Raw genomic sequence first — 26,083 nt, 5'->3', positions numbered from 1 at the left:
GACAGTAAAAAAGGCTTACTGACAACCTTGAATGTGATATAGAGCTAGGATATTAACTAGAGAGTTAGGACAATTTGCTGACTGACTGATATACCTTTGGCCCCTGCACGCCTTCCTCCTGTTTGAGTTTGACTTTCAGACTGGACTTTCCTGTGAATCCAGCAATCTGTACCGGGTCAGAGAAGACCTCGGATACCGGGACTGTCCCACCTTGATTGTCCAGTGGAGAGGGTGGGGAACTTGTAGTGGACATGAACGTCTGAAAAAAGTTAAACAACACATAGAGATAGAAAGAATGGTTTGTATGAGTGATGGAAAAATGATATAATGAACCAATACAGTTTTTCTTAATTTTTGTACTTTTTCTGTATACTGATAAACTGTTAAAGTAAACTGTACAACCAAATGTATCATCACATGAAACATTATATACTAGATAATACGCATCCATTAAAATCTGCGCAAAAACTGACACAGGTAGAGTGTGCTTTACAATTTCTTTGATGTTGTATTAAACAAGCTTAAAAAATATATGAAATCCTTTAATTACCAGTGTTATAATTAAAGAATAATGATATGAAGAAGAACACACTTTTATAATAGGATACATGGTCATCATAACCTCAAAGATTCTTTATCTAAATTTTCCTTTACAGAGAAATACATGAACTTTAAATTAAAAGATTATTTCATAAGCTTTCCTCATTTAGAATTTTAGCAAAGCATAAACTATAGATATACATCCAACATCAGATACATAACCATGGTAGATCAGACCTGTTGGTACGAGTCAGACGAGAACATTCTGGAGGGGGTCTGATGAGTGGGGCGACTGAACTCGTCACACAGAATCTGCATGCCGTCTATCAGCAGGTTCTTGTGGGCGATGGCTGCTGGCTCCCACGTGGTTCTGGAGGAATCATCCACGGGACTGCCCTCCTCCTTCGCCATGTCGTCAAAGTACTCTATTCTGTAGTGGAAAGAAAACTGTTTGTCCGTATTGAGAGATATGTACCTACATGTATTAGTATAGCAACAAAATCAATTCATAAACTTTAAATGAATGGTTTTATTTTTTCATTTGTTCCAAGATTTTTTTCAGGGAACAGATCCGAAGTATTTATCCATTTCATAAATAAGTATATCCAAAGGATTAAATTAGAAAGAAGTTCATTTTGTGGAGATCTCAATGAAACAAATTGCAGTTTCTTTTATCTATCTATACACAAGTTTCCACTTGTACAATATCAAATAATCACCGTTTGATTTTGATTTCAAGTGCCACGCCCTTCTCTGCTGAGTCAGGGAGGTGCTCCACCCTCACAACTGTGTCAATCAAGGTGACCTTAACCCTGCACAGCACTATAAATAGATATGTCCAATCAGAATGAAATAGCAAGCACTTATACTAATTGTAAGAGATTGAAATCAATCACGGAAACGTAAATTATTTGATCAAATCTTATTCAAATCAATTCAGCAATGTTTCCTTGTATTGAATTTTAATTTCATACACCAACCAGGAATTTCTGGTTATTTCTTCTCATGTTTTAGAAGAATGTTTGTAATGTGTACAGATGTGTGTTGCTATCTTGCCGTCCAAAAGAATAAAATGCAAAATAAAATTTAAAATACCAGTAATCATTTACGTTATTCCTATCTTGCATTCCACTCTTTTTTAATGAAAGATTTTTTCTCTGTTTAGATTTTACAATTTTCAAAAATATGCTAAGAGAAAAAAATGTAAAACTTGATCAACAAAGAAGGGTATTTCCTTGTTTAATTTTTATACATGTGTTCTTATCTTTTGTGATTTTGTCAAGTAATTTGAAAATAACATCTTATCTTTTAATGCACAATGTACAGTTTGTATGCAATGAACATTAAACATATCGGTACATCACCAAACATTAAAAGGTTAAACTTTTAATAACTGTAATAATTTAACTTTGATAGTCACAAAGCACACAAAATGTCCTTTATAAAGCAGATTAATTAAAATTCTGTCTAAGCTAATTATGGTTATTTTACACAAATACCAACAATTAATAGACATGCAGGTAGGCCAAACACCCTGACAACAATAAATCATTAAAAGTTTGATGTATGGTTGGTATATATCTACAGACAGTTCTCCATTTCACCATAGGTCTTACTCACCAGAATCAATGGTCTGGGCAAACTTCTGCACACCCTCAAAAGGTGTGCCCAGGTCCTGGCCCTGGTCTGCGTCTGATGTGGACTTGAGGCAGTCCTCTGCTATCTGTAGACTGCTGGTCATGCTGCACATGCTGTTGAACATGGTCTCCAGGCCTCCCACTGAAAACACAGAAATAATAATTATACACAAATATTAGCTGGTATATAAGTATTTTTAAAAAACAGAGATTTTATATGAAGCACAGTGTTCATAGTAAATTACAACATGTATCAAAGTTTTTCAGATCATGCCGAAATTCATTTTGTCTATATTGAAAATTTGCAAATATTCACATGAAACTTTTCATCGATGACACTTATTTCAAATAGTCTAGAATAAATTGTCACAATAACTAATAGAAAGAAATGAAGGGAAAAAAATATATTTCCACAGTAAAGTGAATATGATATGTGTATTTATTTTGTGAGTTTTGCCCACCATTTTCCATGCGCTGTTTGGGCTGTACTGTGATCTCTAGTCCCTGGATCTCCATCTCTGTGCTGCTCTGGATCAGATTGGTCCAGGGAACAGACACGGAGATTTGGTTAATGAAGCCATCCACGATCTCTAGTGGTACACTGCTGGAATCCAAGGCTTCATTCAAAGCCTGAAAGAAGCATAGTGTTAAATATGTTCAAGCACTTCACCACCAAACTTCATGAACACATTGCATTGGTGACTGTTCATATGATCCAATATGATTCGACACAACATTATTATAGACCGACTTGCATGTCTACGGGACAAAAAAACCCCACAGTCTTAAAATGATGGTTTAACATGGGTGGCCTCGAATGAAATTTAATTGCACATGTGAAAACTTATTATATTTTTTTAATTCATCTGATCTTTGAGTAAATTATTGTCTCTGCTCTTTTAAGTTCCCTTTCTTAACTATAACTGTAAAATGCAAGACCCCATGTCCATGTCTTGCCCGAGATTACCCATGACACATTCAAATTGAATAAAGCTCCGACAACTCAAAATATAAACGGTACCTCCACATCCAGCTCCAAATCTTTGATCGAGCCTCTTCCATTGTACAGATCAACACTCAGTTGATCTAGAGACAGTTTCTCTTTCAAAAACTGTCCCAAATAATGTTGTAAAAGGTATCGACATGCTCTTTTCTTCAAAAATTCTGTCCATGGAAATGTCCAAGGCATTTTCTTACATTTGAATATAAAAGTGTATCAAATATCACAGAATTACATTGCTCAGAAAACGTAAACATTGACAGTAAGTGAGCAATACATTTCTCTTTATTTACAGTTCTGACGTAGTTTGATGTTTTCCTGAAGAGTTCACTAAGGGAGGTCACTCTAAGCATTGATTTGCGTATTTGTCAAACAATGCCGTTTTTTAGAGGCGGATCCTTGACTTTGATTGCCATCGGGCAAAATTTAGTTTACTTAAAAGAAAACAACGTTTTTTTGCATCGTGTGAACAATCGAACTGCCTTGTGACTGTCTAAAAATACAGGCCTAAGACCAAAGGATAACTCTACAGTAGGCCTAACATAGACCAATTTAATATGACTCTAAAAAAAGTTTAGCATTTGTTTTTAATTTTCGTATTTATCTTTGAACAGCTGTTTAAGACAAATAAATATTGGTCCAAATCACACATCTGAAGCCAAATGGGAAATTATGTTTACCGAGAGTTTACTTGACCTTGACCTTTGAAAAATTGTGGTTTGACCCTGACCTTTGAAAATTGTGGTTTAAAGTGGTTTAACGAGGCCGGGTCTAATTTGTTCTGCCCTAGATTTTTGGATGAAACTTTTTACATGAATTTCTACTGATATAATTATTATTTTAAGATTAAAAAATAAGACATTTACCACACCGTTTGTTTAGGGGGTCATCTCAAAGTGTGTTAATCTTTAACATAGGACCCTATGGGATTTTGCTTGAAATGTATCAATTTTGCATATTTTTTACATTTTTTCAAAACTTCTGCCCTAGGGATTTCTTTTTCTGTTCTACATATTAAAGTTATTGCTAAAAGGCATCTAATGGTCAAATAAAAAAAACCTTTTACCTCCTGGTTTGTTCCAGGGGTCTTATCAAAGTTGCATTTTGTATGCCCAATTTCAGATAATGGCTATTTTTTATTTGATAAAAGCGGAAAAGGTGATCTAAATAGTATTATTAAAACATTCAGACATATTTAAGTAATAAAAAAATATATAACATCACATATTAAGGATAATTATTATAAAATACATGGTTACTGTCTGAAATATATGAATTTAGCTATATTTAGGCGGGTTAAGAAAACGTGACAGAAGGCTAGGCTTGCTGAACCCTCTTCACGTTTTCGACCCGAGCCCAAATATAGCTTATACTTCGAGACATTTATGTTTATTCCACAATATAACATTATTTTTACGCATCAAACGAGATATTTTCAACAATTTTCGCTGAATATCTGCAGTTGAAACTATCACGCCATGGCGTCAACCAAGCAAAAAGATGACGTCACAATACAAATGAAACGCTGCGCGAAAGCGTGCGTACTCGTTCTGTACTCGGCCTCGTTAAGGTCACTGCACTGTTTGGGTTGAAGTTTCAAGTCCAACTGGACCCAGAGAGAGAAAATATGCTTTTAAATTAAAAAGAAAGAATTTTACATGTAGGGTTTCCTTTTTACCTTGACCTGTTAGTCCAGAAAATTGATTTAGAGATACTCTTATCGTAGGCATTGTATCGACAGAGTTTGAGTACAAATAGGCAAAAGAGAATATAACTGTGCTTCTTACAAATGATATCGTATGGACAGATGCAGACTGATCACAAAAGGGCACAAGCATCATGAACAGTTCTACAGGAAGATGGGGGATCTTTGGTGTATTCACATCACTGAAGATGTCTCATTTTTTTCCAGACCTTAATGACCATTGAGGATGAGAAAGGGGCAAATATGAGTTCAAAAAATAAAAATACACAACACAGAAAATGATAAATTATATATTTTTATAACATAGGGATAAACTCTGCATCATGTACTATTGGAAAGGTGTTATTACAACTGTCTTTTTCATTCCGATCAGTATAAGTGAATAAATGAAGTCTGAAAAAAATCTGGAGCAGTTAAGGTAGAATATGTGGCAACCATAGCATATCCTTGTCTTCCTCACCAATATGACATGGAGAGTTGATTCTGTGATAAACAACCAAACAATAAATCAAGATCAACTTATTTTAATATGTCCGACAGTTACACAACCTATACATAACAAACTTGTGCAGATCAACAGATTGTAGTATAATAAAGTAAACAAATAAGTGTTTATTACAAATACTGGTACTATAGTAAACAGTCTGATTAAAACCAACCCCCCTTGAGGGCCCTTTCTTCTTACCCTTGTCAGTGACAGGGGTGGTTTTAATCAGACTCTATTGTGGACTAATGAAAAAAAAAAAAGCACTACATACAGTAACTGAAAAATCTTAACTCACCAAAAATGCAATTGGATCTATTTGTTTGCATAAAATAAGAAGAATACTTTATGAGTTAAATTCTATTAACCAGTGAATATGTTTTTTTGCCAGTGAAACAACCAAGTTCTTCACAAAAGAATATACTCACTTGTATATTTAAATTAAAACTGGACTAAACATGCACCAATTCATCACAAATTCACAAATTTTAACAGCATTATGTGTATACATATAACATATAAACATAGAACCTGATACATGTAACAAAATAAAATCATGTTTTATAAACATTTCGTTATGTTAATATAAATTAAGCCAAGATATTTGGGGGAAAAAAGGTAATTCTAGACTAGAAACTCGCACAGTATGTCTTCTAGATTGAGGTAAAAGTTCAGGAATATGTTTATTCAGCATAAAGAGATGAGAAAAGATTCTTTAAAGCAGCAGTGTCAGTTGTAAAACTCTCTCTTGCTCTTATCTACCAGCAAATGCATATGCTCGAACTTTAATATAAATGTACTTACTGCATTGTATCATACATTAACATCTGTAATTTTAACATAAGATACATAAATATTGTTTTAAATTTCAAAACGGATTACACAAAAAGCAAATATAGGTATAATAATAATGTGGTATACCAGCAGATTGTATGTATATTAATAATTGTTTTATCATCTTTAGATAGTATTCCATTTAAATGTAACAACTGATTACAAAAACAGCTGAGAATATGAACATGCATGTATCCAAAGCAGATATATATTGCATTAAAACCCGTCATAAATGCCTAAAAAATATGGAGCAATTTATCATGCGGTGTTTATAACATCAAACAGTCAGCTGCTCAAATGCATGAAAATATGAATATACCTGTAGTCTATATATGTGACCAATTTATCATTCACATGCCATGAATCATGTTAAAAAAATAAAAGAAAACAAATTGAACAAGTTGTAAACTGGGTGACACTGGGAGGTGTATGTAAAGTATAATAAATTGTCATGGTCAAAGCAGTTTTCTGTAAACGATCAACTGGTTTAGATAATAACATAAAAAGGCACAATACACATTGGTTAAATTGCTATTTTTGTGTAAGTCTGAATCAAAATATGCATCTTTAAAATTAATATATTCATGTAGAATATAAAAGGGAAATTAAGATAATACCGGCATATACCTCTATATCAGTTCTCAAAAGAGAAAAAAAAAACAACACTTATAATTTCTTTCTTTGAAACACTCAAAGTGAAAAATTCAAAAGGTAGCGGTAAAACAAACATGAATTTAAAGAGAAAACAAACTAATTATTTTGTCATAACAAAAAAAATCTGGGTATGTCCTTCTCAGTACTCAGTAAAATTTCATCCAGTCAATGCATGCCATTTGTTGTCTCGCAGGGCGATCCCCATTTACAGAGATATAAACTATAAATCCTTTCCCAGCCTGTCAATCTCGTTAACTACAAAGTCCATGTCAGATTTCAGGATCTCCAGGTTTGTAATGATCATCCTGAAGAAATTGACGTGCTCCTCGTCCGGCTGGTACCCAATCAACATGGTGCCTGCCTTGGTCATCCCCTCCTTGATTTTTGGAGCCACCTTTAATGTAAAAGTAGGAATGAAAAGAAAGAAGTTGTCATTTGATAGCTAGTGCTTAAAACATTTCTACATTCATTATACAACATTTCAGTAACAAGTAAAGATTTGCAGATACATGATAAATATTTTAAATTATCATTGCTCTTATAAGATGACCATGCTAAGTTTTGTTGTAAATCAGGACAAGCTTTATATACTTGGTCTCATTTACCACCACCATTTTTATCTGTAGTTTTATAACCTACTGCATAACAGCATATCATTTCTATTTATCCTTGCTGCTACCAGAAGACTGAGTACAATCTATATTATGAGTAATATTGAGAGAGGTTTTCCTCTTGACCAAACTCTGCTAAGTACTACAAGAGATCATTACCGATACAAGCTACGTTTTGAGTTATATTAAGGGTGTGTTTATACATGTACCTTTCCCAGTCTCTCCCACCAATCAGCATCTCTGGTCTGGTCCCTCATGCTGGCCGGTATGTACCAGAAACAAACATTGGTACACTCAGGCTGAAAAAAAAGAAACCCAAACCAACTCAATTATTAAAAAAAAACCAGCATTTTAAAAAAAACTATCACAATGTACATGTACTAACAATCACATAAAATTTAATCATGATAGCTTAACTTCAAGTTTTAAGTTATCAATAAGTATCCATTGACCATTATTCTTATATCTCTCTAAAAATCAACATCATCTTACTTCAATGACCAATTCAAATCCATCTCTTTCCTTGACCAAATTGGCTAAATACCTGAAAACAAATGTTGAAAACAAATGAACAGAATAGACAGCTGACATCATACTAAAACTGCATTTACTGTAGACTTCTTGACAAATTGAATTATTTCAGAAATATCATAGAACTATACATAGAATCAGTAGTTATGGTATCAAATACATGTGATAAGTTTCAGACCCAAATACAGACAGGGGCCATGAAAACATATAATAAAAATTTAATAAAAATTTAAATTTTTAATTTAAGGTAATGGGTAATTTATGATTTTAAATTTAAGGGCAATACACCCCCTTGACAAAAGTATCGTTTTGAAAGCGATATAACCCAAGCTTTCCGTTGGTGTCTCACTTAGTCCAAAACACTTGTATCAGGGCTGATACACTGCTAGGTATATGATACATACTATGATTCCTTACTAGTATTTTACGCGAGTACTCAATTCTGCGATTCAATTGTATTTATTCCAATTGAGAACGCTGAATTTTTATCATGATTTCTTATAGTTAACTTGCGTCTAAAAAATTAAAGTGAGATTTTTAAAATCTGTGAGATCTGCTTCTCTCGGATATCAATTCCTGACTTTTAATCAAATTATCAAACAAGAAAAATTAAGGCAAAAATTTTTAACTATCGTCAATCTCACTATATTTTACCTTGAACATTCAAAGAGATTATCAATGTCCCTTTCAAAGCCCTGATCTCCCTTGGCCTTCCACATCAGCCAAAGTTTGAGGGAATCGTTTTTGCGGCCACACTGTATGGACTTGTCGCCTGTGTCGTAAGAGACGTCGTAGAACTTGTCCTGTTGGAACAGGTAGGCAGCATTGGCCGAGTGGCAGGGAGGGAGGAGATTCTGTCAACACAATCCGTGAGCAATGTCAAATATAAGGCAGGTAGTAAGTTCAAAGTTATAGGACTGACATAATAACCGAGTAAATCAGAATGAATACACCTTTGTTTTATTTGGACAAAAAATTTGAATGACTATAGATTTTTCACAGTGTAGTAACTAATGTAAAACATTTAGTGGTTTAAGTTTCTGTATTCAATTCTGGATTATTGACATTTTTAATATACAACTACCGGTACAAAATATTTTGAAACTTTATTGTCTTTGGAGAGATTCTAAGAAAATCTACACTCTACAGCATTTGAATTGTAACAAACCTTGTGTCTTGTAAAGAAAGCTGCAGTTTGGAGGGGAGAGCCCATCATTTTGTGGGGATTCCATGTCATTGAGTCAACTCTGAAAAATGTCTCATCCAGATTCAAGTGTGAACTTATTTACCGTTATAATAATGATTTCTGACTGTAGACAAAGTTATTTTCATGAATAGGTACATGTATTACGGTATTTTACGAAAACCAATGAGAAAGCAAAATTTTTCCTTTTGAAGGTATGAAAAATAAAGATCAGGTTCTGAATGTTAGCAGTTGTTCATAGATGCATGTGTAAATTTTACGTGAATCAATTGTGAGAATTCTTCACAAAGGTGTAAAGAGGCACGGTAAACAGAATAGGATGTTGACATAAAATACAGTACCGATCAGACCCAACCTAACAGAAGGTAAACCCCAACTAAACCATGGGTTTACTTTCTGGGTTTACTAGAGTGGACCCAGAGTAAACCCAAAGTAAACTCAGAGTGGACACAGCAAATAAACCCGGTAAAAAATATACCCCTGAAAGCAGAAGCTAACTGTGTATTCGAAATATACAAGGGGAAGGAATTACAGGCAGTAGGGTGGTAAGATAAAAGACAAATCTGTTTTACACTTCATTGCGTACAGTTGTCCTCAAGAGCAATTTCCAAGTAAACCCAAAGTATACCACAAGTGGACCCAAATTTTCAAAAAGTAAACCAAGAGTAAACCCCTAATAAACCCCAAAAGTAAACTCTGGTGTTAGGTTGGGTCTAATCGGTACTGTATATAAGAGATGAGAAAATTGAGCAACTTGGCCCACAGTCAGCAAATATATCTGTCCTTAAGTTTCTGGCTATGAGAAAGCTAATGGTTAAAATGATTTTTAACTTCTTTATTACATGTAAATGTAATGTAAAGTAGATGTAATGTAAATGTACTGTAAACGTACCATAAATGTAACATAAATGCATAGGTAATATAGTCTCTTTAGTACCTCACCTATCAATGCCTTTCATCAGGGCCCGGTATTTCTTGGACAACAAGGCACTGCCTCCCCAAGCCCCATCCACATGCATCCAGAGACCATACTTCTGACAGATGTCAGCTATCTTATCCAGTGGGTCGTACGCCCCATACACAGTGGTTCCAGATGTGGCATTCACAAAGTAGGGAACCTTGGACTGGAAAATTCATCAGCAAGCAGAAAATTGTACTGAGCTCAACTGTGGTGTTTGTTTCACATGCAATTTTGCAATTAACAAACAGTTTATTCTATTCTATTGTAAATCTTATGTCTTTGATTGTGAAGCAAAATTAAATTACTACCCATTTACATGTAGTTTTCATCAACCTGGACAATGAATTTACAAATTATAATGTTCAAGCTTAATTTTCCAAACCTTGTTGAAAACATGTGAAAGGAAAATGAGACCTTAAAATAGCTACAGCACAGAACACGTTTGAATATCATATCTTACCTCACTCTGTAGTTGAAGAATTTTGTCCTCCAAGTCCTGGACATCCATCTTTCCCTTACTGTCAGCCTTGACATTAACTAAGTTATCCAAACCAAGTCCTAGGAAAGCCATTCCTTTCTTAATGGAGTAGTGACCCTGACAAAAGAATTTGTTGAGCCATTTATAGCATAGTGAATTTACATCCCAGGTAAATTTAAAGAAAAAATGCTTTATTTGATAATGAAGTTGTTTAATGATTTTCAAATTGACATCTAATAAAAGTTTTCATCATGAATGTGTAAAAAAATATTTTTTAACAAATAAAATATAACGTAAAAGTGTTTCAGCTATAAAATGATAATTATCAAACCTTTTCAGAAGTAAGCACACAAAGTTTGGGCAAACCATACACCCCCGTTTTCTTAACATCTGGGAACCTTTTGAATCTAGCAACGTTCAAAGCATACATGTTGGCCAAGGAACCACCTACAGCACATAAAACATGACATAAGAATATTATAAACTGATATATATAGCATACTGGTACCAGTAGAAGTTAATCCATTTTCTCTACATGAAAGTATATCAAATTTTGGTAAGATGTTGGACTTAAAACATGAAGACCATTTACAAACCTGGAGTAAAAATGGCATCCCCATCTTTGAAGCCAATGAGATTCAACATTTTTTCTATCAGTGTCTTCTCCATTAATGTAAACACAGGTGACACTTCATATGTATATCTGAGAAGAAAACAAGGTACAAACATCACTGGAATGTCTTTATTTATGTTTACCGATAAATGTAATTAAGAAATGTGTGTTTCACAGTGGACATCTCTGTACTCAGTGCTTCTACAGACTACACTTGAGATATCTGTACCGGTACTTATAATAATTCAAATTCAGTGCCTCTACAGACTACTGCTGTAGACATCTCTGTAATTATTGCCTCTACAAACCTCACTTAAGGATACTTAATATGTGCAAGACTTACACTTGAGAATATGTCTGTACTAAATGCTTCTATAGACAATGGTACACTTGAGGATATCTCTGTAATTAGTGCTTCTAGAGACATTACTTGAGGACATCTCTCTTTTTAGTGTGTCTACAGACTACATTTGAGGACATTGCTGTACTTCTTGCTTCTGAAGACTACACTTGAGTACATCTCTCTACTTAGTACTTCTTTAATTCAGTTCGAGTCATTTCTGTACTGAGGACCCTGCTTTTCAAGGTAGGACATACACTTGAACATACATTTTTACCTACAAACTGCACCCATTACATACACTTGTACATACTGGTACACTTGTACTTACACTTGCACCTAAATTTGTACACAGACTTGTACTTACACACTAGTACATAGACTTACACACTTGTATTCAGGACCTCAGTGAGCCAGGCCCCTCCCAAACTGTAATCATCCAGTCCACTCCATAACTGGTTAAAGAAGTGGGGATTCCCTAAAATGATTTAATAATTCTAACCTAATACAATGTACTAACATGTACCAGTTTATTTTTCATTTTCAATTTTTCTAAACACTTTATATTTCTTTATTACTCAGTTTACAATTTATTATTTTAGCATATAAAATGATTTCTGTATAATGTCAAGTATGCACTGGTAATACACAATATGTACTTATAATTGCTTCAAAAATTTCAGAAAACAAATCACCTGTTTTGACACTATATTTGATGATGTCCTGACAGATTTTCAGTAGATTATCATCTGATGTCTCCTTATTAAGCCCTAGATCCATCAAGGCCTCTAACTCTTTGGGATGTTTGAATTCCACCACTTTCGAGTCCCGGTTTCTCCCTCCGTCATAAACGTCTTTAACCATCATTTTGTACAGCTCGTCTAGGAAGTGGTGATGGGTCTCAACCACCAACGAACCATTGGAGGAGTAACCATTCGATTTATTATTGGACATATCTAAATACAAGCAGGAAAATATTTATAGCTGTTTGGTTTGACTAAATATAATATATATTAATGATCCTAAAAAAAAACGGAAATGATTTTTTTTTTTTTAATGTGAATGATATAAGTAATGCAATAATTTCCAGATCTAAACAGAATTATTTCTGTCAGAAGGTTTTCAAAGGCGTGTTTAGCAGAGCAGGTGCTTGCAACTAAAAATTTGTTTTTTGGGAATTTTGGCAAGCATTTGCAAGCATCCACTCTGCTTAAATGCCACTGAGTCAGGTTTTTGACTGGAAAAGGAAGAGAATGGGTAAAATAAATTCAGTCAGGAGATCTGCTCTGGTCTCAAGAATGATCATTTTGACTTTCAAGTCCATGGATTCCCTGTTGAGAATTGTTTTTTCACCTCCTGTTAAACTATCAATAACTTGTTATCTGGCCCCCAACATTAAACCATGCATGATTGCCTTTAGTCTTAAAAGTGTTTCTTGGAAATTGTGCATTAAATAATTCATGCACAATTACTAGTAAGATAAAAACCATTAAAGCACAGATTCATCTGTTAGTTAGTCATCGATGACATTCTGTCATTTCCCGTCAGGCGTCTTGAGTTAATGTGTATATCGGTATGCCTGTTCAACAGCCTTAACATGATGTTTCTCACATTGTCACGTTTCAATAACAAACAAAATATATAACAGTTACAAATATACTCTCTCAATGACATCTGACATTCCGTCCCCTGAATATGGAAAGTATTATGTATGGTAATTACAGCTTATCCTAAATTAACTTGACATTTGAAATTAAAATACAAAAGATCAGCCCCCCCCCCCACTCCCTATGCCCCATTTTGGGATACAGGTAAATTTATTATAAGAATATTAAGAAAAATAACCTAAAATAGAAGTGAGTGTTCTCCCATCATATCCCAAGGATTAGATTTTTTTAGGATTGGAAAAAAGGCGTTTTTTTCCCTTGTGTCTGCCCCCCCCCCCCCCCTATTCTCTTTTGAGAAGTGGACAGGCATAGCCTACATCCACATGGATGTAGGCTATGCCTGTCCACTTCTCAAAAGAGAATACCCCCCCCCCCCTTTTCAAAATGCTCTGTCCACATGATCTATAATCATCAGTTTTAGAAATAAAAATACGAAAAGAATACAATTTTTTAAAAAAATATCCTTTATCTTTTAACATCACCAGATTCTTTTCTTTTTTTATAGAAAGTGCATATCAATGGTTATACAGTGAACATGTGACTGCTTTATAAATGCAGGTAACATGCATGTGCGTGGTTTAATAAAGTAATGAAACTACATGCTCTAACGCCGTAAAACCTTAAATTTTAATTACATTGCGTTATTAAAATGTTAACAAAAATAAATGTTACCGGTTGACTTTAATACATGTACTGATGGTGTTGTACAGTTGCAAGAAAATACACCGGTCGGCCGTGTTACGTAAGAAGGGATTCCGTCACCTTTAAAATAGCCTACATCGGATAAAATTGGAAAAAAAATTGCAAATCACGAGGAAGGCATACTCTTGGAATACTTCTTGATCATCAAAATTTATATACCAATATAATGTATGTTCAATTTCAATTATTTCTTCCAAGAAACAAAAAATGAATGTCGACTTTATTGCTAATCTGTCTAATATCTCCTGGAAAGTTGTCACCCTTGCTCAGCTGATGGAAAATTACACGGTATATTCCCTAAATGTACTAGTTCTATTTTAAGAAGAAAATTATGGAAGCACGTCTGGGGCACTATTTACCATGTTTACTCAATTAAGTCTTTTTTTAAATTGTTTTTACAATAAAAAAGAAGCGTATACAACATATATATGCACATATGTGTCAGAAAATTTGGCACCTTTTGTTGCTGATTTCTTTGACATCTTATACTTTTTTTTTATTTCACGTCCATGTAGAATGCTACAACATTTTTTTTTTAAACCATGGTTCCGTTATATGCTTTAAATTTTTAATACGATTTTTATTGTAATTTTTCTATGAGAAAGTGGAAAATATGCTTTGGTTGCAAGTACATGTAACAAAATGTAGAGTTTAAAATTTGGTGAAAGAGACTTGTAATTAATTAAGAGGCCCACAGGCCTTGATGGTCACAAGGCTACCAAGACCGTTAGATTGATATGTCATTGAGTCTCATGTTTGCCTTTTAAGCTTCATTTTGAATCCTAAATATAATTCTAAGACTACTTTGACTGACATATGACTATATTACCCAGCTTATATAAGTTGATGTTTCAAAAACTTTCATTCATGAAAATGGGAAGGGGGGGGGGAGGTGAAGAGTCGGAGGAATCTCAAATTGTAAATTTTTGGTAATAAGACACCTGCTAGCCTTTAACGATGTTTTTTTTTCTACATACAACCCCTGTGGATCAGTCTAACAAAATTATTCATTGTTTCAATATTAATGCACACAAAATGCAAACAGCTTGTCTCTACAAGTACAGTATACCGATCAAACCAAACCTAACACCAGAGTAAACCCCAAATAAACCCCGGGTTTACCTCTGGAGTTTAGTTAGGGTTTACTTTGGGTTTACTTTTTGAAAATTTGTGTCCAGTTGGGGTTTACTTTGGGTCCACTCAGGGTTTACGGTACGTCTTTGGGATTACTCGCACTTTAATTGCTTTTGGGGTCCTCATAAAACATTGAAACCTAGGGGGCCATGAAAGTCATAATTTAGGTAGAGGATGTCGTGGACATCATAATCATGCATTTATTTTATTCAAATGTGATTGTGAGTAAAAGTTAATAATTTACAATTATAAGCTTAAGGCTATACTGGCCCCACCCTAGGGCCTGAACCCCTGACAAAGAAGCCTTGAATTTCACAATTTTGAGACGAGACTTCATAACCATGCATTCATTTTTTTCATAACTCAAGGGAATAGAGAAAATAGAAGATTTTTGAAAATTTGGAATTATTTTGCACATTTAGTCCTGTCTATGAGGACCCAGGGATGGCAAAGCCATGTATTTTACAATTTAGACTCCTCTTACCATATAAATAGTCACACCAAACATGTTAACAATAGGCCTAATAGTTTTCAAGAAAAAAGTTTAAAATGTAAAATTAGGACATATGATACTTAATGGAAGATGCAGGATGATGGACGAAGACCAATTGCAATAGGTCACCCAAGTGACTCAGGTGACCTAAAAAGCTAAGACATACAGTGTAGTTTAGAACAAAAGATTTGCATTGTGCTGTTTACAGTTATAATCTGTGTTACTAATTTCTTTGATAGAGTTAAGGATAAAAGACCTATAATAAATACTGGGACATTTGTCTGGGATAAGGTTAAGAACAGGTGATATCTGGCAGTATTTGCTTCTGACTTTTGGAAAAATGATATGTGCAGATTTAGAACATTCAGTGCCTCTTTTTCATGAAAAGTTTTAACTGTAAGATTTAGTGTCATTTGTTGCTGAATTCTCTTGAGATTTGGCATGAGAATTTTTTTCTTTTTGAAAAAATAGAACAAAGCTATGTTATAATCAAAGAACAGAACTAGGATGCTTTATTTCATGTTTTGTGCCTCCTTTTGTTAATGAAAGATTAGCCATTAACCACTCATTCCCCTTAGTTTTCAATGTCTAAAATATCTCTCTTTTGAAAGTTTGTGACCCTTAAAATTATCAAACAATTCTAAATCCCTTTTACATAAAATGGTTTTATCTCAATTGTGAATAGAACAAATGGATAGACAGATGGATAAAGATGCATGTAAGAGCTCACCTGAGCTCACAGCTTCACAGAAGCATATACCGGTATATATTGACAAATCCAAATAAGGAGTGCATCATTTGCAGCAGTTAACATGCATCATATCATTCAATAATGCTTCATAAGAAAAGATTTTTAAAATGTGAAAGATACAACAGGTATAATGCCATTATGCCAATTTTAGGATCTAGTACATCTCGCAAATTTTCATTCTCGCTTTTATTGTTTTAGGGCAGAAAAAAACTAAATTTGAGAAATATTTGGCTCCCGCTATTTCATATTATCTTGATTTAATGAAAAACGTTTGAATCGCCGAATTAAGTACTCATGTAACAAAGGAAATCTACTGTACAGTAGTGAATAAGGTATAACCAAACTTGCACAGCGAACAAATTTAAGATCATGGCAAAAGTAACATTTCTCATTTATTGCGCATAAAAAAATATTCATTAAGAATGATTTGCATGTGCGTACAAGCATAAATTATGTTAATTATCACAGTGGTACAAACTTCACATGCATGTACTAATCAACATTCATTGTTTTACACATTTACATGTACCTGCATACAATAATAAAACTTGGATTATAAAAAATAGTGATTGCTTTGGAGATCTCTCTCTCTCTCTCTCTCTCTCTCTCTCTCTCTCTCTCTCTGAGACACTCTTCTTAATTGCAAATATCAGATTGCTACAAACAAAGAGTACATAATACCTATATTACTATTAAAATATTCCATTATAAATGAAATGTATTTTCCACTTTGTCTGCTACCATTTTTGCAATAGCTAGGGAGGAAGTTGCTGCAGGTGATGGAGCATTTCGGACATGTAATATACGCGAGCCTAGTTCTCCAACTCCCACATCAAAGACAAAATCATCCACAAGATTGCCATCCTGGTCCAAAGCTTGGGCCCTCACCCCAGACGGACCTCTGCAACAAAATACATGGATCAAACAGCAAGTTACACAAAAACATGTAAAAATCAATTTTCAATTCTCTGCAGAGAGCAGCAGATTTATTTAAAATGACCCTTAAAAGAATATGGAAAGTTTGAATCTTATATTACTGGTAATTACAATTATATTTCACAAATATCCAAAATTCAGCTTACAGCACATTCAGCCATTTTTATGTTAAAACATTGTTTACTGACACATGTATGTAGGTATACTATACCTTGTTACATCTGAAACTTTTAAGGATGGCACATATCTCTGTAGAAGCTTAACCTGAGCTGCTATGTTAAACCCACGGTACATTTCTTTTATTCCAAATCCAAGATTTCTCATGGCTAGTTTTCGAAGACCTCTACAAAAATAAATGCCAAAGAAATGATATTCTTCTGGCTTAAACATTTTGTGTTCACAGATTTCTTAAAGCTAATTTCAGAAGACTTTTGCAAAAAATACATCACAAAGAAAGGAAATTCTTTTGACTTGAACATTTTGTGTTCACAGATTTCTTAAAGCTAGTTTCTGAAGATCTTTACAAAAACACATGACAAAGAAAGGAAGTTATTCTGACTTTACCATTACATATTCATGATACAGGATACATCTTTAACATGTACTACTTTAAGATACATTAGTTTCTTAATTACATGATATTTAAAGCATCAGTTGCAAATTAATCTCTTGTCTTCTAGATTTTCTGTGTTACCTGAATGAGACAGCATCTTTAGCATCGGTAGCACTGAAATCCGTCAATCTGTAGCCTTCTCTCTTAAAGGCTAATACTGCATTGGGGCCAAGCCAAACGTCTCCGTTTATTCTGGGCGTAAAATGGACTCCCAAAAAAGGAAAAAGTGGGTTTGGTACCTAAGAATCAATTCATGCTATTAGATGTAACAATATAATTTGAAAACACTCCATTGACTTGGAAATCATTTTCTTAATATAAGTTAAAAATCCTACTACTAGAATTCTTTTCCAAAAAATGCTGTAAACTGTCAACACAATTTCATTGTTTGGGAATGATATGAAAAGAAAAAAGATTTAACTTAATAGGCCGGTTTCGAGATAGGAACTCTCTTGTTTAGGAGGCGCAAATAACACGCGAGTTGAAGCGGAGGTGGGACACATCGTCAACGTAAACAATAGAAACGCGGCGAAAAAAGCAATGTCTTTAAACGTAGATTTAATGTTAAAACCGCAACTTAAATTGTTTTTAATTGAACGAGGAATGACTGTCAGTGACTATAGCGTCCATCAACTTCGGGAATTGGCTAAGAAAGCGATAGATTTGAAATTACCGGTGTTAAAAGCTCCGGATGACACCAAAGAATTTCTGCGCCAGAGAAGTCGTATAATTATTGATGGAGAAGTTGTTGAATTTCCGTTTATAACATCCCCAGAACTCAATAAATGGACTGATGATTTGAGACACGTTCCCGTTTTCTGTCAGGCCGATTTATTTGTTTATTTATTATCAAAAGCGAACGCCGGGTGGTCTCCTGCACGTCTACAAAATTACAAGTCTGAACGCGGTTATAGATTGTATCAGTCTAATCACATTCACTCTGTGAAGTGTCATGAGTTATCCCACAACTACATATATGTAAAATCACTCTGTATTAGAGAAACCTCACAATCTGCTGATCCATACAGGACCTGGTGCCTGCTAAATTGTGTTGATGGTAGTTGTACATCTGCTGGCTGTGAATGCACTGGGTAACTTGTGTTCAATTTTATAATTATGAATAATTCTCCACATAATTATAATAACGCAGCAATGATAGACCGGCATAGTTGTCAATATAAACAAATCTGTCCCACCTTCCCGTTTACTCCGAGACAAAATTTACCTCCGTGCGCGAAGAGCTACGTCAAGGGAGGCTATCTCGAAACAGACGTATTTGCATGCTCTCTAAAGCTTTAGAATAAGGAAGATAATATTTAGTAATGACACATAGGCAATGATCTTGAGTTCATTTGTTCATTGTTATAATACAGAATGAGTCGACCTACTGGATAAATATTTCCATTGACAAGGTTGGTCTTCTCCGGCTTTAACAACAAGTAGTCTCCCCTGAATGGCACGATCCGTGGCTCTCTGTTACAGCCTGACAGCTCAGCGAGTCGATCAGAAAACAAACCACCGCAAGTCACCACATATTTACACTTCACTTCCCTTGATGAAGCCTGGGAAGAACAAAAACAAAGTTTTTTAATCCATGCTTTAATGCAATAAATTAGCCTTCTGTGTTTCTATTACCATACTCAAAAATTATTTTCTTCTCCTTTTTTTCTTTGGTGTGCCCCTTTATAAAATTTAATATATTTTAATGCTTCAGCAGTTTCAGTAGAGTACATTTCTGATTATTCTAAAAGAAAGGGTGAGAGAGTTATCAGCTAGTGGACCTAACATCACTGTATTCCCTTTGTTCACTAGACTTGCTGAAGTCTCTCTGTTTGAGGAGGCTAGATGGTCAACAAATATAACGATCAGATCTACCTAGCATTTTAAAATCTGATTCTTATAGCTATAAACTATTATTTAGTAAAGAAAAGTCCATATAAATGTCTTTTAAATTTGTGTATTTTCTATATTTTTTGTAGAGCTCTTCTTCAAAAGATTAATACAGTCTAAAAATGACCACAACATCGAGCCCTCTTAATAGTGCCCTCTTTAAACTTTAATATCTCAAACACTGATATCTCAAATACAATGGATATGTCGAAGTGATTTGTAAGTCTGAACCACTTATTTTTTCAAGAATTTAACCCTCGATATCTTGAATACTAGCTAGGATATCTCAAAGTTTTTAAACTGCCCTATCTAGTTCAAGATAATAAAGTTTGACTGTACATTTAAATGATGCCAAACACAGATAGCTCAAGTCTCAATGTTTTATTATTAATTTTACTGTTTTTATATTTCTTGCAAATTTTACTGTGTTTTAAAAACTTTAATTCCTGCTCTCTACCATTCTCAAATGCTATCAAACATAGATATGTTTGGCATTATTTACATGTATATGCATTAAGGTGGCTCACTACACAGTGAAATATTTTCTCAAATCAGCAGAAAATTACTTGATTATGATAGATATCATAATGGATAAGAAGTATTTAAGTCTAATAGGCAAAATAATGTGCAATTTTGGATGAAAAATTACATTTTCAAAAATTTAATTCAGTTAACATGAACAAATGCTCCGGGCAGATTCGAACTTATGATCTGCGGTTCAGAAGCCCAATACTTTAACCACTGAGCTACGACGATATACAACCCAACTGAACAATATAAACAGTTTAACAAAACATTTAAATAGCCATCTTGTGACGTAGTGTCTTAAAAAGTATAAGTGTAGATGTAGTGAGGTACCTAAAAAAGCACTAAAATTATTAAACACAGAGACTTGAGCGAGACAAGTTCACATATGCAGTTATATATCTAGTATCTATATATGGTTCTGTTGAATACCTTGCCCTCACCAGAGCCTCTAATGGTCACTGGATAGTCTATACCATGGCCACTCTCTTTGGTGACAGAGAAATCTGTCACCTCAAAGTCTGTATAAACATGACCGCCCAGCTTCTCAAACGTCTGTCCATATGACTGTGTCACCACTTTGTAATCAATGATACCTGTGTGTGGTGAATGCACTGCCTTTAACCCCTAAAAAAATATTATTGACTTGTTTTAATGAAGTTTAGTGAAACATCTCATTTGATTTCTCTGCAACTCCATGATAACACTGTAACAGTTTACATCCCTCAAAGCTCAACAGAAGTACGAGATGAATCAGCATTATTTACTTCACAGTTTGGTTCAATTTCCTTGATTTCTTTGGGACCTAACATGCGTAAATCTTTGACTCCATTTTGGTTTCCTCTCTCAAGAAGACCCTCTAACCTTGGAATTTCTTCTTTTTCTACAGCTACAATCAGCTGAAAACAAAAAATTAATGTTGAATTTGATTTAAGTTGATCAAATGAACTAATTTTCTTCATGGTTGACTGTTTTAAATATTCACAATAGGCAGAAAATATGTTTCATTATTATAAATATCATATAATTATCATATTTTAAAATACCTAATACATTGTAATACTACACTTTCATATATACTTGAACAAAAGAAGGTTATAAAATATTACAATGAAACTAATTGAGGTATTAGCCAAAGGTACCCGGTAGTCAAAAAGCAATTATTTATGAGTTACCCCCCTTATAATGCTGCAGTTTTGAAGTTATTATAGCTGTATAAGCAAAAGCTGACCTTCCCACATTTGTTGTAGGAGATGTTATTTTTGTCACAGTAGTCGTACAAGAGCTCTACCCCCTGGACACAAAGCTTGGCCTTCAGGGAGCCTGGGGTGTAATAGATCCCAGCATGGATCACTCCACTGTTATGTCCACTCTGGTGATGAGCTGAATAGGAGACAGCTAGTGGTCAATGATTAAGTAAAAGTAAATGCTTATATATAATTCTATCTTTTGTTGGTATGTGTTTGATATACTGTTCATGTATTTGAAGTTCATATTAATTATCCTTATAAAAATAAATTACAAGGTATATTTCTATGTCTTTAAATATATAAATATCTTTTTTCTAGACCATAAATCAATGATTTACAGATCAAGAAACCTTGTAAGTAATACCTATTGTTTTTAGAGAAACGTTTACCCTAAAGCTTGCATGAATATAAGTGTCAAAATATTGAAATATCATAAAAGTATGTTACTCAGTGTGCAATATGATAAATATTGATGTTAATATTTATGCTGATAAACATAGTCCAAGTGTTCCAAGATAATAAAGCTTAAGAAGAATCCAGATGTCAAAATTGATAAGGACATTGGGAACATTAACCAGTTAACAATTTAATACTATTATCTGTACACCATTCTTACAAATTTCTTTTTCTTTCTCTAGAACAATGAACGATAAGTTTGGATGTCGAACTTTCATCTCTCTGGCAGTCGCCATTCCAACAATACCTCCACCAATGACTGCCACATCATATTCACCCCCATTCTGGTCACTTATTAGAGAAATAAAATAAGGCTTTTAAAAAAATCAAGAAATGCATTGACGTTTCATTTTCAATAGTGATGTGATTAATTGACTTTGAGTCGAAATGTGTTATTTTCAGGTATATACAAATAATTTTTAATTTCATGCCACGTGTGGTTTTAGAATAAATTGTTCAACGCCAACAGGATAGAATAAGTTCACAAACTGTGTCGACGTAGAAGTTAGTCGAGCATTTATTCATGCATAAACAATTTGACAACACATTTACGATATCATAAACTTACTTGTGAATAAATCGGGCTTTGTGGATACCATTCAAATTCTTTTTACTATATGAAAATGCACAGAAACTTTTAATCTGTGTCTGACAGCTGAGTCGGGCGAACTTCATGGGCGCAGCCATGTTTCGTCTCGTGCAGTCTCGCGTAGCACAACGGGACTTTCCGATATCCCGAAGCATGACAAGAATAGCGCTGGCTTTCAAAACATTGTACAGGTGAGAGAGCACCAGGCAGGATGGAGGGGGAATTGAAGTGCCCCATGTGCTTACAGTTCTATTGTAATCCACTTCTGTTGCCGTGTTCTCATTCTATATGTGCCGTGTGTGCTTCAAAATGTCAGGAGCCATCGCAAACTTTTTTATCACAATTGGAAGGAGGTGTGTGTTCAGCTACTCCCGGGGAAGGTGATCTGAAAGATTTTCCTGACATCGATAAAATCAGTATTTTAAGTGAAACAGATAGTGGTGTCGTGTGTAACAGTCGGCCAAGTAGTTATATAGGAACACCTAGTATTGCTAATATTTACCAATCTGTGCAATTCAGCCAAAATCCGTATGGAATTAAATGCCCTGTGTGCAAGAAAATTATTTTGCTGGATGAAAATGGGTACAAATCCTTGCCGTGCAACAAAGTTTTAGAATCCATTGTTGAGAAGTTTAGTCATGGCAAACAGCACAAACCCCTAACTTTGTATGTGAACTGTCAAATGTGTGATCACAATGAGGCTAAAGAAGCTGTTGTTATGTGTGAACAGTGTAATGTCTTCTACTGTCAAAGCTGTAAGGAAAGTTGTCACCCGGACAGGGGCCCGCTTGCCCAGCACAATCTCTTGGACCCGATTCAGGGGAGAGCCCTACAGAGGGCACGCAATAAGGGGAGAGAACTCTGCTGTCTGGAGCATGAAGAGGAACAACTCAACATGTTCTGCATTACGTGCAGCATGCCTGTATGCTGCACTTGTCAGCATGAAGGAGGACACAGCCAGCATGATGTTCAAGCCATCGGTGCAATGTGTAAAACACAAAAGGTTGGGAACTCGGAAGATAATGAGCATGTTTGTATAGATTAGAATCTTTCCTTTAATATCAAAAAGTCACCAGCTGTTCATTCTTTTATTCTGCTAAAAATATTTTGCACAATAGATACACTTTATAGAAATTGGATGAAATATAGAGGAAATTTGCTATTAGAAAACCCCTCAAATTTTTTTTTTATCATTTGAAAAAATTATAAGATTAATCAACATTGACATGTACTGGTAGTACATTGACACTAAAGCCCTCTAACTTACCTGTATGAACATTATGGAGTTTAATGGTCTGATACTATACAATGACATCAAATAGGTGAGAACAAATGGGTTCTCTTAATGCTTGGTCATTTGGTGCACATGTCAAGTAACATGTTGCCCAATAAATGCATGATTTATGTGTTCTAACATGCAGTTTGATGGTCATAGGTTACAAATGGCCTGACCTGTCAGTTTTGTGTAAATGGGTGGAAAATTAATTTCTTAAATTTTCAAAGGAATGAAAACGAGTTTTGTTTTCTCCAATACTCCAATATGGATTGTTCAAATTTCTAAAGCTCTTAATGACAAGCCTTATTGAAAATTAATGACTAGAACAGTATGCAGAAAAAACTTGTGTTAAATAACACCAGGCCCTATCAATAACTGCACCAATAATAGGTGGTTTCACTATGAGTAACTCGGTATGAAAGGCCCTTTGGAATAATGACTACTTGTATAGGATAGGTGTAATAAAACCTTGGAATAATATTTTTAGAAACCCTTTAAAGATCTGGAAAGAGTGTTAAAGGCCTATTGTTACAAGTGTTAATTAATTTTATGAAGGAAAAGAAGACAACAAACTCTCTTGCAATCTCTTGATCATTTTCCATTAGTTTACTCTCTCTCTCTTTCTCTCTCTCTTTCTCTCTCTCTCTCTCTCTCTCTCTCTCTCTCTCTCTCTCTCTCTCTCTCTCTCTCTCTCTCTCTCTCTCTCTCTCTCAAAATATCAATATAAACAAAATTTTGACTGAGTATTTCCGTGTTTTCATATCAGCTGATTCCATTTTTCCCCGTTCTTTGTTGTCTGAAACAAGCAACAAAATCCACACCTTTTGCTTGGACTAAGTAGCGACACAGGTATGCTGTTTCCTGAGGACCACATATTGTATGCTGATAATGCAGGTCTTTTTACCTGTGTACAGAATGATTCACCTGTATAAAACCCAGTACACAATGACTTCCTACGGCATTTAGTGGGATTATTTGAGTAAAAAGTTCATTTCCCTGGTCATCTCGGCCAGATTACTATCTGTTTCAGAGATTGGCTATATGCAAGCAATTATTCAACTATTGTCTTCAGAAAATGAATAGGCATTGTTGTTAGGAAAGGTGATAATTGGGTTGTAAAGCAGTGTAAATAGTATGGGGTTGGCTTTGGCAAGATTTTATAATAGCAAAGGATTTTTTTTCTCAGTTACAAATAATGGCATCAGATCAATCTGGTGTTGATCTGGTCTTGTTACAAACTGATCAGAACCAGCAAGGTTTTCTTTTTGTCTGTAGACAACATCCCTATAGTTTATTCCCCACTTTTATTTAGTCTGTTGGTGCAGTAAGCTGAGAGTCTTGGCAGGGGAGGTGTTGGAGTAAATCTATATACATAGGGTGTCCCGCAGAGAGCCACATGCAGAAGCCCTCATGCTCAGTCAGATACTTGTATACGCAGCAGACTGTTCTGAAAGACACATTGTCCCACTTTTTAGGTTATTTAATTTTATTTATTCAATCCTCTCAAAAAAAATTAAAGAAACAAAAAGGGAGAGAGTCTATTGTATAACATAGCATTTGAAGTGTCTCAACTTATTTTTTGTTTCAGCGTAATCTTTGATCTCCCATTTGAATTGAATAATTGATCACCCATAACCAACAATTGCTGACTAACAGACAAGCAGTATTGAATTGCACCATCAGGGACTCGGGGGACTTGACAATAAACAAACATGCTCAGAGTATCCATGATCCCACATCCACTGGGAATCTCCCCACTAGCCCTTTAACAGAATCCCAAGACCCCGCATATATCTTGGATGAAGCCTTGGTAGTGATAGTCAGGGATTATCAGGAATTAGAAATCTTACTTAAACAAATATTGAGTAAGGCCCTTCTATTTGTCTATCTACCATACTTTACACTTCAACAAGGGAGATAACATTGTCATGACAGGTGCCTTCGTGACCTGACCAATAAGAAAAATCATTGTAATTGTTGGAGATTTTTTGTCAGCATTGATAGATATCTTTTGATCTGTAATTTGATTACTTTGAGGATCTTTATTTGGTCAGCCATGAAGCATGTTGTCCCCAGTATAATGGCCTAAATCTTGGAGCCAAAAAAGATCGAACAAGGTGGCGCCCCCATAAAATCTAATTAAATGTCCTGTAATCATCCTGTGGTCTTTAAATTATCAATGGAAATAATGTAGCCAATCAATATTTCA

The 26,083-nt window shown here is 34.6% G+C and overlaps 4 protein-coding genes across 6 annotated transcripts in view; 1 reads left to right on the top strand and 3 right to left on the bottom strand.

The window, feature by feature from the left end:
- Positions 1-3,488, bottom strand: part of LOC128178824 (autophagy-related protein 2 homolog B-like) — a 59,036-nt gene extending 55,548 nt beyond the window's left edge. The window contains exons 1-6 of the mRNA XM_052846186.1: positions 3,199-3,488; positions 2,639-2,807; positions 2,161-2,319; positions 1,260-1,362; positions 778-970; positions 95-259 (exon numbers count right to left, since the gene is read on the bottom strand). Of these exons, the coding sequence (XP_052702146.1) occupies positions 95-259; positions 778-970; positions 1,260-1,362; positions 2,161-2,319; positions 2,639-2,807; positions 3,199-3,366 (957 nt within the window). The 5' untranslated portion in view covers positions 3,367-3,488. The remainder of the gene's footprint in view (positions 1-94; positions 260-777; positions 971-1,259; positions 1,363-2,160; positions 2,320-2,638; positions 2,808-3,198) is intronic.
- Positions 3,489-5,390: 1,902 nt separating this feature from the next.
- On the bottom strand, positions 5,391-14,180 carry LOC128177848 (cysteine sulfinic acid decarboxylase-like). Its single transcript, XM_052844735.1, has 12 exons — positions 13,932-14,180; positions 12,288-12,548; positions 11,980-12,070; positions 11,236-11,342; positions 10,971-11,086; positions 10,622-10,756; positions 10,143-10,324; positions 9,165-9,243; positions 8,651-8,850; positions 7,958-8,009; positions 7,675-7,764; positions 5,391-7,248 (listed from the first exon to the last, which is right to left on the bottom strand). Exons 2-12 carry the CDS (start codon positions 12,544-12,546, stop codon positions 7,075-7,077), a joined length of 1,485 nt encoding a protein of 494 aa, XP_052700695.1. The 5' UTR covers positions 12,547-12,548; positions 13,932-14,180; the 3' UTR covers positions 5,391-7,074.
- A 2,533-nt stretch (positions 14,181-16,713) lies between these two features.
- Positions 16,714-22,753, bottom strand: LOC128175894 (L-2-hydroxyglutarate dehydrogenase, mitochondrial-like). Its single transcript, XM_052841761.1, has 9 exons — positions 22,578-22,753; positions 22,170-22,300; positions 21,535-21,686; positions 21,071-21,202; positions 20,736-20,930; positions 19,277-19,450; positions 17,970-18,127; positions 17,487-17,618; positions 16,714-17,240 (listed from the first exon to the last, which is right to left on the bottom strand). Exons 1-9 carry the CDS (start codon positions 22,751-22,753, stop codon positions 17,045-17,047), a joined length of 1,446 nt encoding a protein of 481 aa, XP_052697721.1. The 3' UTR covers positions 16,714-17,044.
- Positions 22,754-22,809: 56 nt separating this feature from the next.
- LOC128175893 (E3 ubiquitin-protein ligase TRIM9-like) overlaps positions 22,810-26,083 on the top strand; it is a 29,388-nt gene continuing 26,114 nt past the window's right edge. For 2 of the 3 annotated variants that reach the window (XM_052841760.1, XM_052841758.1), the window contains exon 1: positions 22,810-23,628. In XM_052841760.1, coding sequence (XP_052697720.1) covers positions 22,810-23,628 — 819 coding nt within the window. The remainder of the gene's footprint in view (positions 23,629-26,083) is intronic. The other variant, XM_052841759.1, reaches the window with a different exon arrangement.

The sequence above is a fragment of the Crassostrea angulata genome, chromosome 3, assembly GCF_025612915.1.
Source record: "Crassostrea angulata isolate pt1a10 chromosome 3, ASM2561291v2, whole genome shotgun sequence".
Lineage (NCBI taxonomy): Eukaryota > Metazoa > Mollusca > Bivalvia > Ostreida > Ostreidae > Magallana > Magallana angulata.
Note: the sequence above shows the minus strand (reverse complement) of the source record. Positions and strands in the feature narration are given on the sequence as shown.